Source organism: Podarcis bocagei (genome assembly GCF_964188305.1).
Source record: "Podarcis bocagei genome assembly, chromosome: 2".
Taxonomy (NCBI): Eukaryota; Metazoa; Chordata; class Lepidosauria; order Squamata; family Lacertidae; genus Podarcis; species Podarcis bocagei.
In genome coordinates this window covers 119,032,478-119,048,721 of record NC_138126.1, presented here as the reverse complement: position 1 = coordinate 119,048,721, position 16,244 = coordinate 119,032,478, and the positions used below count along the sequence as shown (strand labels likewise).

At 48.3% G+C, this 16,244-nt stretch overlaps 2 protein-coding genes and 1 pseudogene across 5 annotated transcripts in view; 2 read left to right on the top strand and 1 right to left on the bottom strand.

Annotated features, from left to right (window-relative positions):
- Positions 1-6,115, bottom strand: part of PAN2 (poly(A) specific ribonuclease subunit PAN2) — a 39,613-nt gene extending 33,498 nt beyond the window's left edge. The window contains exons 1-4 of one of the 3 annotated variants that reach the window (XM_081181260.1): positions 5,963-6,115; positions 3,170-3,452; positions 1,365-1,534; positions 729-849 (exon numbers count right to left, since the gene is read on the bottom strand). In XM_081181260.1, the coding sequence (XP_081037386.1) occupies positions 729-849; positions 1,365-1,534; positions 3,170-3,439 (561 nt within the window). In that variant the 5' untranslated portion in view covers positions 3,440-3,452; positions 5,963-6,115. Of the gene's footprint in view, positions 1-728; positions 850-1,364; positions 1,535-3,169; positions 3,453-5,826; positions 5,924-5,958 lie in introns of those variants that run through there. The other 2 variants (XM_081181261.1, XM_081181262.1) reach the window with 2 other exon arrangements.
- On the top strand, positions 2,488-3,083 carry LOC308579711 (annotated as a pseudogene). Its single transcript has 2 exons — positions 2,488-2,941; positions 3,074-3,083. The product of its transcript is annotated as an uncharacterized misc_RNA (transcript).
- An 8,889-nt stretch (positions 6,116-15,004) lies between the features above and the next one.
- IL23A (interleukin 23 subunit alpha) overlaps positions 15,005-16,244 on the top strand; it is a 38,072-nt gene continuing 36,832 nt past the window's right edge. The window contains exon 1 of the mRNA XM_081181581.1: positions 15,005-16,119. Within this exon, the coding sequence (XP_081037707.1) occupies positions 16,114-16,119 (6 nt within the window). The 5' untranslated portion in view covers positions 15,005-16,113. The remainder of the gene's footprint in view (positions 16,120-16,244) is intronic.

Below are 16,244 nucleotides of genomic sequence, written 5' to 3'. Positions count from 1 at the left end.
TTGCCCAGAATTGCTGGGGCAACCCAATCAGATGGGTGAGGAATAAGTAACAAAATGTTGTTGTTATTATAGCACTACATACAAACAAGATCAAGAAATGTGTCCGTATCTTTCTATCCATCTATTGATCCAGTACATCCAGATAATACTATGGAAAGTTCTACAGTTTTTGTTACGGAGAAAAACTTACATTACTTTCATACACACTATTATGCTGAGAAGCACCACTTTTAAAAAATGATATTATTAGGGAAACCTATAGATGTGTTGCAACATTTTTTTCCTGAAGAATTAAAAAAATGGGAAAGTTAATATCTTTTCATGAGGTTAGAAACAGGAATGTTGACATTTCACTTTCTGTTTGAACTTTCAAACTTTTGGCTTCAACCCGTTACTTTTATGTTAAATCAAAATTCTGGTGACAAAAACATTATTATTATATCTCCAAAGCATCTCTTTAGGTTGGGAGACAAAAATATTTTGGACTGGCGATAACAGGAGCCACGCCTACTTGGATACATCATCACAACAAGGAACAAGATCTCCTCCTGCTGTTCTGCTCCAGAGTTACAATTTGTTTAAGATTAAACCAGTCATTTTGTTATCCAGTGGAGATTCCCGTTTATCTTTGTGTAAGCTTAACATGACAAAACCTCAACATCTTTGGTTCTGGGTAATCAGAATCAATGCAATGCATTAGGGTCAGATATGTGAGAAGCGTGTGTTACCTTTTGAGTTTCTTGGACTGTATTGAGGTCTATCTCTATCACATGGCTGGTGAGCCCCCCAACAAGCAAGGTGCTGGGATCAGTCAGTAGTAGACTGTGCATGTCCTCACTCTCATCCATGCTAGAGGAGGAGAAAGAGGAACTGTGAGGACCAATGCTGACCTAGTATTTTCCATTCAGTCATTGCTACATGTGAGCTCACCAAGTAAATCAAAGTGACGTCAGAATCTTGCATCATGAAACCTTTGGGGACCATTCCAGGAAAAAGGAGGTGGCTAAACTATATTGATGCAAATTTCCCATCTAGAAGTCCTCAAGCAATAAATTTTATAAAGGAAGCAGGAAATGCTACATTGAAGCACGTCCACATGCTTCATGAGGAGCAACAGGATATGACATCAAAGCCCTCTTCTCAAGCTTGCCCTGGAATATACCAAATAATTAAAGCCTGCAAATTGTGCACATCTCACACAGCTTCCCACACCAGATGTGTGACTGTAGGTACATGGATTTCATAATATTCCTAAGGCTATAACTGGCATTCTTCCAAGTAAACTCTACACAGAGACCAAAGACTGGGCAGGGCCCATTTCCAAAAACGCTCAAACCACCACACCCCCAGCAGAAGGCACTTACAGGTAATCGAAGATTATAAGTCCCCCTCTGGACATATATTTGAGGTTGGTTTTGGTCAGGAAGAGTACCCCATTCTCTAGACTCTGGATCTGTCGAATGTCATCACTACTATGCACCTGGAAGGAAGAGTAACGCTCCAGGGCTGGGCCGAAGAAAGAAGTGGCATGACCCTGAAAAAAAGGGAGGCAACTCAAGTCACCCTCACATCAGATTTGACCTGTAACATATCCTGCATGTAGCCAGCTCATTTTAATATTTATGAGACCTTCTGGCTCCTTCATCTACTCCCCCCCCCAACCACAGTTTACCTTCTCCGCTGAACAAGCCATATTTCTGTTGAATATAACACTAAGAGTTACCACGGTTTTAAAGACATAGGTGGACAACTTGTGTCTTTCCTGATAGTGCTGATCTCCTTGAGGATAGGATATACACTGAATTTAAAAAAGAAAGCTAGAATCCTTGGCATTCTAAGCAGGAGCCTACAAGAAAACAAGAATCTTATAGGTGTGTGTAGCCTTCCTCAATGGAGCTGAAATCAGCTTACAGGAATTTCTAGAACACGGGTGTCAAACACAAGGCCCGCGGGCCGAATCCGGCCCGCCAGACCTCATCATGTGGCCCGTGTAGCCCCAGCCCGCTATTAGAAGTCCAGTCGCTTCCCACCCGCCCATCGAGCAGGCTGCTAACGCGACGGCGCATGCGCGCGACAAATCCTCCCGCTAACGCCAATATCATAAAGGAGATTGCTTACCCTAGCGGCCTTTTTTGAACATGCGCGACGTCGGGCGTGCAACGCGCATGCGCAGGCGGGGAAGGATTGGGGGAAAGCCCCGCCGTCGCCGCCTCTGCGCTTGCGCGCTTAAGTGAGCTTCCAGGGAAAGGAGGCGGAGGTCGCGTGCGTGCTGCCTTCCCCGCACGTGCATAATAGCTGGCAACCTGTCAGCGCCTGGCCCGTGGCGCCCGTTTGCCATTGCTGTGGAAGCCGAGGGGCCCTGTGAGAGCCCCTGGCTGCGAGGCCTGCCGGAGGACAGAGCCTTCCGGGAACACGAGTGGCAGCTCGACCGCTTTCTCCTCATCGTCGCCTTCCCCCTCCCCGCCGCAGCCGCTCACGCTGCTGGTGATGCAGCCCTGCGGCGGGGGCGGGGAGGCGGTGGGCGCCTTGCTGCAGCCCCAGGTGGTGCAGCAGCCGCAGCCACCGTCGCGGGGGGCCTCGGAGGCGCCCTCGGGCCTCATGGTCTTCTACGAGCTGGGCCCGGTGGTGGGGGGCGACGCGGACGGCGACGGGGGCGGAGGCAACAGTGCCGGCAGCCCCGGCGGAGACCTGGAGGATCTGGACTACAAGGAGGAGGGCGGCGCCCAGTCGGGGGGAGGGGGAGGAGGCGGCGGCTGCAAGAGCTGCACTTACAAAGGCTGCAGCGAGACCACCACGCAAGTGGCCAAGCAGCGCAAGCCCTGGATGTGCAAGAGGCACCGCAACAACATGTACAAGGACAAGTACAAGCGCAAGAAGAGCGAACAGGCCTTGGGGGGGGGGGCGGTGGAAGTGGCGGAGGCGGAGCTGATGCAGAGGGAAGGCAATTTCAGGAGAGATGGGAAAGTGATAATAAAGAGTGGACACATAGTCCACAGATACAACCGGCCCTTTGAGGGTGACCAAACTGCTGGTGCGGCCCCCGATGAATTTGAGTTTGACACCCCTGTTCTAGAAGATCGTAACATTAATCCCAACCCTCCTCAATGTATGATCCAGCATACTGTATAACTCTTCTGATCATCACTGACATGTAATGAGAATCCCTTACCCCATGGTTCCCAACCCAGAGCATTTCTTCATGTAGGTCAAAGTGTGAGAAGGAGACAGGAACGCCCACTTCAGAGACAACGGTGTGGAGCTCCGAGTACATGCCCTCCATGATATGCACTGAGTCAGGCACAGGAATGCCCTCCAATGGCACCCCTTCTGGATCCAGCTCCACATTCTGTAGTAGGCTAGCATTGAGGTGCGGATCCAGAGCAGGGTGCAGGGCAGGTACATACTCTGCGAGGGCTGGGTCAAGACCTTCAAAATTCATGGCGGAGGTTTACCTGCAAGGCAGAGAAAGGAATTCAAGAAGACAGAATCTTTCACTACCTGTGCAACGCAAGCATGCTAGAGAAGTTAACATGCCTCCTATAAACACAAGCTCTAATACGGACCAAAGCGTAGGACAGTAACTGACAGATTGCAGCTTTCAAGATAAACATAAAGGTAAAGGTAAAGGACCCCTGACGGTTAAGTCCCGTCACGAACGACTCTGGGGTTGCGGCACTCATCTTGCTTTACTGGCTGAGGGAGCCAACGTTTGTCCGCAGACAGTTTTTCTGGGTCATAATAATAATAATATTTTTTTATTTATATCTCGCCCTCTCCAGCCGAAGCCGGGCTCAGAGCGGCTAACAGTAAAAGTAACACAGCATGACTAAGCCACTTCTGGTGAAACCAGAGCAGCACACAGAAATGCTGTTTACCTTCCCGCCAGATCTACTTGCACTTTGACGTGCTTTCGAACGTTGGCAGGAGGTGGGACCGACCGACGTTCTGATCGGCAAGTCCTAGGCTCTGTGGTTTACACCACAGCGCCACATATTCCCCCATAAAAACTGCTCCAATGCTGCAATTCCTAAACTAGTTGCTGTAACTGCTAGTGTGCTGTGAAAAATACATTAATTTATTGCATCAACTGGGAACCAAAATATAAAATAAATAATAATTATAATAATACAGTGGTACCTCTGGATGCGAATGGGATCCGTTCCGGAGCGCCGTTCGCATCCTGAAGAAAACGTAACATGCGACTGCGCGTACGCGGGTCGCGTTTTGCCGCTTCTGCGCATGCACATGACGTCATTTTGAGCATCTGCGCATGCGGCGAAACCTGGAAGTAACACGCTCCATTACTTCCAGGTCGCCGTGGAGCACAACCCAAAAATATTCATCCCGAAGCTACTTCAACCCAAGGTATGACTTTAATAATAATTATTTATTATTTCTACCCCACCCATCTGGCTGGGTTTCCCCAGCCACTCTGGGTGGCTTCCAACAGAAGATTAAAAATACATTAAAGAATCAGTCATTAAAAACTTCTCTAAACAGGGTTTCAGAGGAGGCTGCCTACTGCACCTCTGCATGACATTATTCTGTTCCTGCCTCCTTCCAAGCATCCTTCGCAGGAGGTGGGTGATCTTCTGTATCTCTGTAATGAGCGCAATTAAATTGTTCAATCACTCTCAGTGCAGAAATGTGGCAGAATTACTAGTCCTCAGATGCTGCCCACTGCATCTCTCCATGAGTGACTACTCTAAATTTACCTCAGAAAGCATGCTCTGAACAGCAACTCACACAAACATACTGGTTGATCTTCTCTGAAGATTGACAATGGTTACTTTTTCATACTACAAAGATAAGACTGTGCATGTATAACACAGGAGCGTGTATCCAGTTTTAAGTCAGGGAGAAGGCAAGATTCAACAATCAGAAATCTACCCTAAAGGCTGTTTTCTCTAAACTGCCACAAGGCAAAGCGAAATTGGACCAGTGGCTCCTGTTTCTTTGTCGACAAAAACTCCAGTCCAGATAGGAAGAAATGTGCTACTGGCTCTGCTGGCACCCACACTTTGGTTGCCAGCTTCTTCTTTTTTAATAAACCTTGCTCCTGAACCTTCAAGCAGAAGCTTGGCTTGCCCTAATTAAACTGGCCAAGTGTTAATTCCTAACATGGGGAGAAATGAATGGATAATTAATTCTGGAAACGACGATTTCAGGCTGCAAGTTAAAAGGCATGGGAGCAGGTTCATGTGAATAACTTGGCAACCCTACCCACAGGTTACCCCACGGGAAACCCAGCCAGATGGACGGGTTATAAATAACTACCAAACTTTTAGAAAACATCTAAAGGCAGCCCTGTTTAGGGAAGCTTTTAATGTTTAATAGGTTATTGTATTTTAGGGTTTTGTTGGAAGCCGCCCAGAGTGGCTGGGAAAACCCAGCCAGATGGACGGGGTATAAATAATCATTAATTATTATCCTCATCAACATCCCTGATGTACACTAAAACTTCAGCTGGAAAGTCAACGACAGTGGCCTCGTTACCACGTTTCGTTTCGGGAACTGCTGTTGTTTTTGTTGAGAGAAATAGAAAGGCAGCGAGTTGCAATGATGCAACTCCTCTGTGGTTACACACAAGCAGCGCTTGCAGCCTGCAGTGCAAGGGAAGGCGAAAGCTGGAGCTGCCCACATCCTCGCTTCGAGCCAGGGAACCATAGCAGAGGTCAAAAGTTCAAAGCGCACCCCCAAGACAGGCTTGAAAAACTGGGACTGGGTCCCAAGGGCCAGGCGGTTACCCATAACCATTTACGTCACAGGGGCCAACCACCCAGAATCCACTGCGGGAGGAAGGGAAGTGAGACAATGGTAAATTACCCAGACCCTCCTAACCCATAACTTGGGGGTTGGGGGACGAATTAGTCACACTTCTCTGCTTCTCAATAACCCCAACTCTCCCCCCCCCGCCCATGCAAATTAGCCCAAGGTTCATTTTATGGAAGGGGTTACCCACAATCCTTTGCTCTTCCGGGTCCCCTTCCCTCCGCCGCTGCCTTTTCCCCACCGCCCTCTTCGCCGCCGCTATGGCAACGCCAGCCCTTCTCATTTCTCCTCCCGCTTCGGCTTCAGCTGCAGCGCCTCAAGCAGGGGAGGGGGGTGCGTGCCCGTGTGCCCTCGACCAATGGCGAGGCCGTCTTGGGGAGGGAGCACCCAATCGGAGCGAAGTGGCGGCGGCCGCGCCCCCCTCGTCATTTACATGCATGACGCTGCGTGCGCGCGCGCGCGCTGGAGGGATGGCGCTGCGGAAGGGACAAAAAGAGAGGGGTTTTTCTTTTTGAACGGGTGTGAGTCAGTGAATTAAAGGGAAAAGGTTAGCTGTACCTGTGAACTCCGTGCTCCTCAGTTTTGCGTGGGGTGCATTTGGTGGGAATTGCACCTTTTTGTTTACTCCTGTTAGTCATGAGTAAGGAAAAGCCAGGCTAGTTTATTTTCCCTGGCATGCAATGTCATATAGTATAAGCATGGCATGCAATGTCGTATAGCAAAAGCTATGGTTTTCCCAGTAGTGATGTATGGAAGTGAGAGCTGGACCATAAAGAAGGCAGTGGAAGACAGAAGTGCCTGGCGTGCTCTGGTCCATGGGGTCACAAAGAGTTGGACACGACTAAACAACAACAACAACAAGGAAAAGCCAGGCTAGTTCATTTTCCCTGGCATGCAATGTCAGGGGGAGGAGAAGCTTGTTACTCCACCTGACTGGGATTTTGCTTGCCTGCAGCCATGCTACTTCATCCTTTTTTTTAAAAAAAAAAAGTTCAAAAAGGAATTTAATCTCAGAAATAAATCAAACAGCTGTACTTTCCTGTCACAATGAATCAGTGCCTTGCCCAGCGTGCAAACCATGCAGCTTCCTTTTGCGCAATGCTGCGAGAAACGGCAGCAACTTTCCGTGATCCAGTTGGTTTGGCTAGTTGCCCATATTAGGAGGGGCTGGAGACTGGCAGCGTGAGAAGAACCCTGGGGCATCAGGTCAAATGCTCATCTATTCATCGCCGCCGACACCACCATCCTCCTCCTGCTCACAGTGGCCAACTCAATCGCTATGGGAAGAGCAGAGACAGGAAAAGGTCCTCTGCTGTTGTTGGACCCGTATGCCTCCTTCCAGCAACTCCTGCAGCCCAGCTGGTGCCCGATGTGTTGCTCTGCTTTCCTCTGGAACGCATCAGCGAGGCCGGGGTGGGGGGGAGGTCTTGTTGTCTGGGAGGCCCAGGACCTCCATACACTGTGATAGGAATTTTGAGGTCTTAGATATATGTTAAATGTTCACAAGTGTACCAACCAAGCACATACATAGATCAGCACAGGAAGACCGACCTGGAACCATTTTGATTCCCAAACTGTCCCAAACTGACCAAATGTTTTCTCTGCAAGGTCAAAGGAAAATGGAAAAGTCTCCCCATTGTCTTTTCTTTCACAAATCCTGTCTTAAGGGTATGTCTGTGTTTGAATAGGGTGCGAGCCCAGGAACTAAATATTTATCATTACAAACGACTGGCCAGGCTACCCAGGCAATCCAATCAAGTACAGTGGTGCCTCGCAAGACGAAAATAATTCGTTCCGCAAGTCTTTTCGTCTTGCGATGTTTTTCGTCTTGCGAAGCACGGTCCGTCGCAACTGCGCCTCTTCAAGCGGCTTTAAGAAAAAAGCGCAAGACGTTTTCATCTTGCGAAGCAAGCCCATAGGGAAATTCGTCTAGCGAAGCAACACAAAACCGAAAAACCCTTTCGTCTAGCAAGTTTTTCATCTTGCGAGGCATTCGTCTTGCGGGGCACCACTGTAACCTGCCAGACAGGAGAAAAACAACATTCAAATTTCTGTTTTAAGACCGCCTTTTCTGTGATGTAGGTATGATGTATCTGAGGGGTGGTCTTGGGTTACACCCCTTCTGTGATGTATGTATGATGTTTCTGGGGGTGGTCTTGATCTACAGGGTGGGAATTTCAAAAGTCTTTATAAGGCCTTGCGCGCCATTTTTCGGGTGAGGGGAGCACCCTGTTGCAACAGATCAATAAAGATCAGGCTTACTAGCTGCTTTGCTTCTCAGTATTCTCTGGTTGGCCTCTGTTATTCTCTCCTACCAATAGGGAACCTATGTAAGGACTCTATATGGGCTCTTGGATACCCCATAAGGGAAAAGGGCAGTTTTTGTTTACAACAATACCCACTGCCCAGGCTTGCTCCCCGGTGAAGTCACTTTGGTGCTATTAACGCAGTAGTTAGACTTCACCCCTGGAGGGGCACTCCGTTGTCTCTCGAGACATGCCAACAAAAACATTGCCACTCCCATCATTCTTGACCATTGGCTACGGATGATGGGTGGTGACCCAAATTTGAAAAAAACATTGCACCTAGTGCAGAGGCGGGCTTTGGTCTTTCAAATTTCAGTGGCGCCCTGTGCAAGGCCAAAATTCAGCATGCTTTAAATGTAGGGGGTTGTAGCCTGTTGTGTTCTACTCAAGAGTCGCCCCATTGAAATTAATGGACCTAAGGTAAAGGTACCCCTGACCGTTAGGTCCAGTCGCAGACGGCTGGGGTTGCGGCGCTCACTTCAGTCAGTCTGCTTGGAGTAAAACTATGTGACGCATAGTGTAGGCATGACCTGAACTTCCTTGTGGATGATCAGACAAAAAAAGAGGCTTGCTTCACCTGAGGAGAAAAGTACTGAATGTACTTCAGCACGAGCAATTACAAACTGCTCCCTGTAAGTGCCTTTAGGTCCACATTCTCCACTTTCCCAGTAAACCTGGGGTTAAGGGTGCATGTGCCAAGATTACAAACTGGGTTAGTAGTCCTGTATGGCAGCATTGCAAAAGCCTAGTGCCAGTGGTGATTAAGAATTGCCTCCAGATGTCTATGAAGAGAAGCTTTCAATGGGAATAGATAAGAGGACTACAGTGGTACCTCTGGTTACATACGCTTCAGGTTACAGACTCCGCTAACCCAGAAATAGTGCTTCAGGTTAAGAACTTTGCTAAAGGATGAGAACAGAAATCATGCTCCGGCAACGCGGCGGCAGCGGGAGGCCCCATTAGCTAAAGTGGTGCTTCAGGTTAAGAACAGTTTCAGGTTAAGTACGGACCTCCGGAACGAATTAAGTACTTAACCTAAGGTACCACTGTATTTCAGATGTATTTCAGATTTTGGTGGTGAGAGGAAGAGATTATAGTGTGGTACAAGATCTGGCAACATCCAGTTTCCACTCTTGGATACATTCAGAGGGGAGCAGTGTATTTTTCAGGGCTTTAATTTTATTTCTGTTTAGTATATTCTACAATATGTACTGTTTGGACTTCTCCACACTTTTTGCCCTGCACTTCTTAGGCACAGGTCCATCCCCTTCAACCTTTCTCGGATGAAAATAGGGACGTTCTAAGGAAAAGCAGGAATTCCGGGATCATATCAGAAACCGGGACAGCTTCTGTAAATCCAGGACTGTCCCTGAGAAATAGGGATACTTAGTCGGTCTGCTCTTGGGTACGTTCAGAGAAATAGCGATGTATTTTTCGGACATTTTATTTCATTATGGTCTTGTATGTTCCATAATATGTATGCATGATATGCACTTTCTAGGCATATCAGAAAGTGCTTTCCTGGTCCATGTCTGAGCACTTCCCCCACCCCCTGCTTTCCCCAGGAAAACCCAATCTTTATCTCTGAATTGGTGCAAACAGCAATCCGGGTTTTCCACAGATGGTCATTTGCTCCGATTCAGCGGTGAAGAGTGGTTTTTTTACAGGGAAAATAGAGGAGATAGAGGGTGGGGAAGCGCTCAGGGAAACACTGACCTGTGCCTAGAAACATGGAATGGAGGTAAGTGTGGATGAACCCTATGTACGTATTAGCAACAGGATAGTCACACATACACAGTGGATACACAGAGGTGTGAGACTTTCCCTTTCCCCTTTTTTCAGTGAAAGCCTTTGTCATATTTTATGTGGAATAGAGGCCCATTCAATATGAAGTGTTGTCACTGGACACGTGGAATCCAGCGAGCTAGCTGGAGAAGTAGGCGTGTCCTCACACACTCAGAGGGAAGTTCCCCTCCCGCCCGTCAAATATGACTTAAGCTAAGAACAGGGTTTTTGGATTTCCCACTTCTATTTAGCCACAAATGACTGAAATGGTAATTTATCAAGGATGTGTGGTCAGCATGGCTACTAGTAACCTTTGTTTACTAATATCCCTAGTGGTGTAGCTGCAATCAGGGGCGTAGGAAGGGGGGGCGGTGGGGGCGGTTTGCCCCGGGTGTCATCCCTAAAGGGAGGTTTTGACAAAATCCCCCCTGGGCGGATTGCTGCTGCACCGATTCTGGGCAGATCACTGCCGTGCCGATCAGCCCCCAGACAGAACAACCCGCCCCCGGGTGCACAGCATGTGCGCCGCCCTGGGTGCCCGAGTGGCAAGCTCTGCCGCTGCCTGCGATACCCTGTGCTCGCAACCAAAACAGACTTTTGTGGCGCCTTTAAAGATGCGCCCACACAAAGGTGTTCAATGCCTCTGTGGGTTGCACAAACCTGACTTTGTCATGTATGCTTTTGTGCCCTTTTGTCCATTTGTTGTTTAGTCGTTTAGTCTTGTCCGACTCTTCGTGACCCCATGGACCAGAGCACGCCAGGCACTCCTGTCTTCCACTGCCTCCCGCAGTTTGGTCAAACTCATGCTGGTAGCTTCGAGAACACTATCCAACCATCTCGTCCTCTGTCGTCCCCTTCTCCTTGTGCCCTCCATCTTTCCCAACATCAGGGTCTTTTCCAGGGAGTCTTCTCTTCTCATGAGGTGGCCAAAGTATTGGAGCCTCAGCTTCAGGATCTGTCCTTCCAGTGAGAACGCAGGGCTGATTTCCTTAAGAATGGATAGGTTTGATCTTCTTGCAGTCCATGGGACTCTCAAGAGTCTCCTCCAGCACCAGAATTCAAAAGCATCAATTCTTCGGCGATCAGCCTTCTTTATGGTCCAGCTCTCACTTCCATACATCACTACTGGGAAAACCATAGCTTTTACTATACGGACCTTTGTTGGCAAGGTGATGTCTCTCCTTTTTAAGATGCTGTCTTTTGTCCATACATGAATGCTTTTGGTTTTGTGCCTCCAAGTTCCCCCACCCCTTTCTCCAAAATTTATCTTGGTGTTCTCAATGATATTCTGAACTCAGAATCAATAACTCAAAGGCTGTTAAGGGGCAAGTGGCCTGCAGGCAGTACTTGAAATTAGCTGGGCATGTTTTGCAATTGGTGTGAGTCCAACTGCAACCACATGGAGATCTGTAGGTGCTAGGTTGGCGACTGGGGAAAGGAAATTGTCACTAAGAGAGGGATCTGAAATATTTTCCTTGAAGCCAGAATTAGGTTTATCCTGAATTGTTTTGTTTGATGCTTTAATGTGTTGTAAACAGCTTTGAGATTTGTTCTTTAAAATATAAAGTGGTATAGAAGTGGAAATTAATAATAATTAATATTAACAATTATTATTTATTAATTAATAATTAATTAATAACAATTGCCATCTGGCAATTAGATCATTTACCGTATTTTTCACCCCATAAGACACACCAGTCCATAAGACGCACCTAGTTTTTGGAGGAGGAAAACAAGAAAAAAAATATTCTGAATCTCAGAAGCCAGAACAGCAAGAGAGATTGCTGCGCAGCAAAAGCAGCGATCCCTCTTCCTGTTCTGGCTTCTGGGATAGCTGCACAGCCTGCATTCGCTCCATAAGACGCGCACACATTTCCCCTTACTTTTTAGGAGGGAAAAAGTGAGTCTTATAGAGCAAAAAATACGGTATCTGAGTTTCTAACTGCCTGAAGGTAAAGAAAAGGAGGACTCAGGAGATGAACTGCCATTCCTGAAACTACCCCAAAGCATGCTCCCCTAGCCCAAACTTCAGTTTTTGCACAAACAACTCTTTCAGTAATAAATATATATATTTGTGGCACACAACAGAGAAGCTCAGCCTGATGGCTATACCCTTACTGGCAGCAAAGCACCCTGCCACAGAGAGACCTAGCAGCCCACTGAGGCACACCTCACCACAGGGCAAAGCATGGCCAGGCAGGAGGAGACGTCTCTGATCCAGCCGCTACATAGAAAACCACAGAGCACCTTGGAGATAGTTGTAAATAGGACCATCTGTGCAAAATGTATGGACATTACGTTTCACACACAAGCACACATAGCCATGGCAGAACAGGAAGAACAAGCTATTGGGGCAGGGGAGGGATTTAAAGGGTGAGAAGGTGGATCCCACCCCCACCCCCCGATTAATAGAAGGGGGAAATAAAATAGCCAAAGTGTGGATACATTCAAATATTTGCAGCGTAAACAGGGTAAACAGCCTTTGGGTATGTAAGGCAGTATCTATAAATGTTACAGTAACCTGTTTAAATGGAATCTCCCTCAGAGGTAGCAATACTACTGGCAGAATTCTGATCATATGGTTGCTCTCACTTTGTTTGGACGTATTATACAAGCTTCCACAGGACCAGAAACAATCACAGAAAGTTCAAAAGGAGGAGGAAGTTGTAGTGAAAAATTACTAAAGCACTAAAAAAATGGTTTACTGGAGAACAGACGAATGAATGAATCTTGGTGATGGTGTAAGAAAATAAATGGCAGGATATGACAACTTCTTTGATCACCAGTCTGACACCTTGCAGAAATCTTAAATTTCTGGGCTAGGAATAAGATAGGGATTATTGCTGCACTGCAACTCCAGATAATTAGATGACACAAGGACCCCAACTTGACTGAGAGAATGCTCTGTCTAGGAGTTGGCATAATAATTAATCTGGCCCTGCAGGATCGATGCCTGATGCGCTCCATCAGGAAAATTTTGGGTGTCATGTGGCAGGACAGAGTTTCAAACGATTGTGCTCTCCTAATTCCCAGCATGTTTGCGTTCCTGTCTCAACAATGTCTACGCTGGCTTGGTCATGTCCACAAAATGGAAAGTGGCAGGATCCCCAAGGAGCTGGCTTCAGGCACCAGGCCCCTTGGCCAACGAACTCTGCATTACAAAGATGTTGCAAACATCCACTGTGCCATGTGGGTATCCCTTCCAGACGACCACAGTGCTTGGAGACTGGCATTCAGGTCATGTATCCATAGCAGTGACCAAAGGAGGAATGCCAGCAGCGAGGAGTGCAGAGGGAGAAATGCAGCACAAGCAGATTCCTTTATCCACCCCAGCTGCAACAAAACGTGTCTCGCCTGCATTGGTCTCTACAGCCACAGCAGGCGCTGCAACCTTCCAATGGTTTGACATCACTCCTCCACATAGCTGTCAACTGTCCCTTATTTGGTGGGAAACTCCCTTATCCCAGCGCCGTGTCCCGCTGCTGTCCCTTATTGATGATGTCCCTTGAATTTCCTGGGTTTCATGCTCGCCCGGCTCAGGAGGGAAGCAGCGGCTCGGGGTCCTCCGCCACGAGAGAGAGCACGCGCATGAGCTGCCGCGGCTCCGTCTCTCCCTTTTCTCCCTCAGGGGCGCGTCGTGAGGAGACGGGTGGCGGCAGGCGAGCAGGCAGCCCCTCTCTTGCGAGACTTCCACCACGCTGCCAGGGGAAGCCGGAGGTGGCAGCGGCGGCGGCTGCTGAGAAGGCGGCCTAAGGGAGGAGGAAGAGGAGGGGATGGGGAGGGACACAGAAGGGCGGCGCTTCAGCGACCGCCACGGCACTGCAACCACCTCATGCCGGGCTTGCGGGCGGCGTGGGCGAGAGTCTCTCTCCCTCTCGGGCGGGGAAGGGCCGATGGAACTCCTCGCGCCAGGACGACGGCAGCCCCGACGTGCTGCTTAGCATACCCTCCAACCAGTGCAGCATCTTAATGTAGTGATTTCCCCCTCTGCATCCCTTTCATAACTCTTTCATAACTGCAAAAGCAGCATGGCTCCCTCAGTGCCGGATTTATGTATAAGCTAAGCAAAATCCCTTATTTTGGCTGCTGATCCCTTAGTTTCGAGGCTGCTGGTCCCTTATTTTCAAATCTGTAAGTTGACAGCTATGCTCCTCCTTCGTCTTCCAAGACAGACGGACGCCAACCAACATCGATGAACCTTAAAGGACAGTGCTTTTGCTCTACTTTTAAATTGTGAATCTGTTTGCCATCCTGGGCTCCAAGGAAGGGTGGGAAAGGAATTTAACAACAACAACTCTTTACATGAAAGCCAAAGGCAGGATAATTTAAAAATATACCAATGAATGTGGCTGCATGCACTATAAAGCAGCAATGAAGTAGCAACTTTTCATTCAAGAAAAAAATAATCAAGCAATTCAGAAGTGAACTGGTGGTTCCCCTCTTGGTTGCATTCAAAAATTAAACAAACACACCTGCAAGCTAGTTGCGACTATGGAAACTCCAGATGTGTCCATCATGCATGTCTTAGTGGAACAGATGCACCACACATCTGAATACATGCCTGTTTTAAAAGATCTGTGTTGGCTTTCTGTGTTTCCCAGCACAATTTCAAGGTAATGAGATTTCTCCCCCATCCCTCCTCTTCTCCCACAAAGCCACAGCAAGCAGCTTCTTCCTCCTCAAACCTCCTCCCCCTCTGCATTCCATTGATAAAAAGCAAAACTGTAGACACAGGGAAGTTGTTGTAGTACCAACCTCAGCTACCGCATTTTACGAAGATTCCTGGAACTGATGTGTCCAGCTACCCAAGGAATGGCGCACAGGGAATGGGACACAAACAAGGACACGTAGAAGATCCTCAAAGTGACTGACAATTAACAACAACAACAACAACCAGACTTAGTATTTTGTGGCATCAATAGGAGTATAGCATCTAGATCAAGGGAAGTAATAGTGCCACTGTATTCTGCTCTGGTCAGACCTCACCTGGAGTACTGTGTCCACTTCTGGGTACCACAGTTCAAGAAGGACACTGACAAACTGGAACGTGTCCAGAGGAGGGCAACCAAAATGGTCAAAGGCCTGGAAACGATGCCTTATGAGGAACGGCTAAGGGAGCTGACAAGATACCTTGCGCCTCAGCCAACTAAGAACCACTGCCGCTATTGAAGGAGGTGAGGACAGGTGACCCCACCTAGGCCCGAAGTCACCCTAGGCCTCAAAACCAAATTTCCCCTTTCTCTCTTCTAAAAATCCACAGCTTCAGCTTTTCTCTGCTCTTCTCTGCTTTCTCACAAGATGCTGCTGCATAGGCAAAATGTTATTTTTATCAGTACGAGAGAGCTTCAAAAAGCTAATGAATAGACTATATCAATGCCAAGAATAAGCAGGCCTGGGAACTGACTCTTATCTCATTCAGTTGCAACACATCTTGGACATGCTGAAACGCAAGGCTCCTCAACCCCCTTGGCTTCTCATCCCCCTTTCCAGGGAAGGGTTCCAAGAGTCCCAAAGACAGGAGCTTTCTGTTCATGCTCAGGAAACTCATCATGGGGCAGGGCTCCTGAGGAGGGGGAAAAGGGGGAGGGAACTGGAGGGGAATATATGCTCTGTGCAAATGGCTGTGAACTTGTGCTTGTTTGTGAAATTACCACACTAGCTCCTTCTACCAAGCCCGGATGGTAGCAATAAAGCTCTTTCTCTGAAATTATCCCTTGAGTGTCTGTTTGACTCCCATTTCCCTCTCCCCGGGTGCAATGCTCTTCCCACCCGAGGGCAAAGCCTGAAAAGGCTACACTATGACTTTGCGCACAGAGAGCAACAAGTGCAAGAGTCAGCGAGTGAATACATCACAGAGCTCCGGGCGATTGCGATGTATTGTCAATTCGCTGACACTGAGGAACGACTTCTCGAAAGGATCATCAGTGGCGTGCGAGACAGCCATCTCCGCCGCAAGCTGCTGGCAAAAGACATTATCACGATGATGGAAGCTATGAATATGGCCACGGCCTTTGAGAAGGATAACGCCCATGAGGCGGCCCACAGCCCACGTACCAAAAGGAGAACTCATTGTATCCAGCGAGACCGGTCGTCTTCCCACAGATTCCCACAATAAGGGTGTCCGCCGAGCTTTGGACGGATTCGACCGACACCACTGCTCCCAAGCTACGAGCACATCGTCAAACCAGCGGTCATCTGATGCACCTCGAGGGACCTGCGCCAGCTGCGGAGAAAACCACAAGCATTTGACATGCAGGTTCGGGACGCCACATGTCGCCACTGTGGGAAGACTGGGCACATTGGTCGAGTCTGCTGCTCCAAGACCTCCGGAGCACAACCCAAGTAACGTGTCCACAAGGCCTACATAGTGGAGGAGTTACA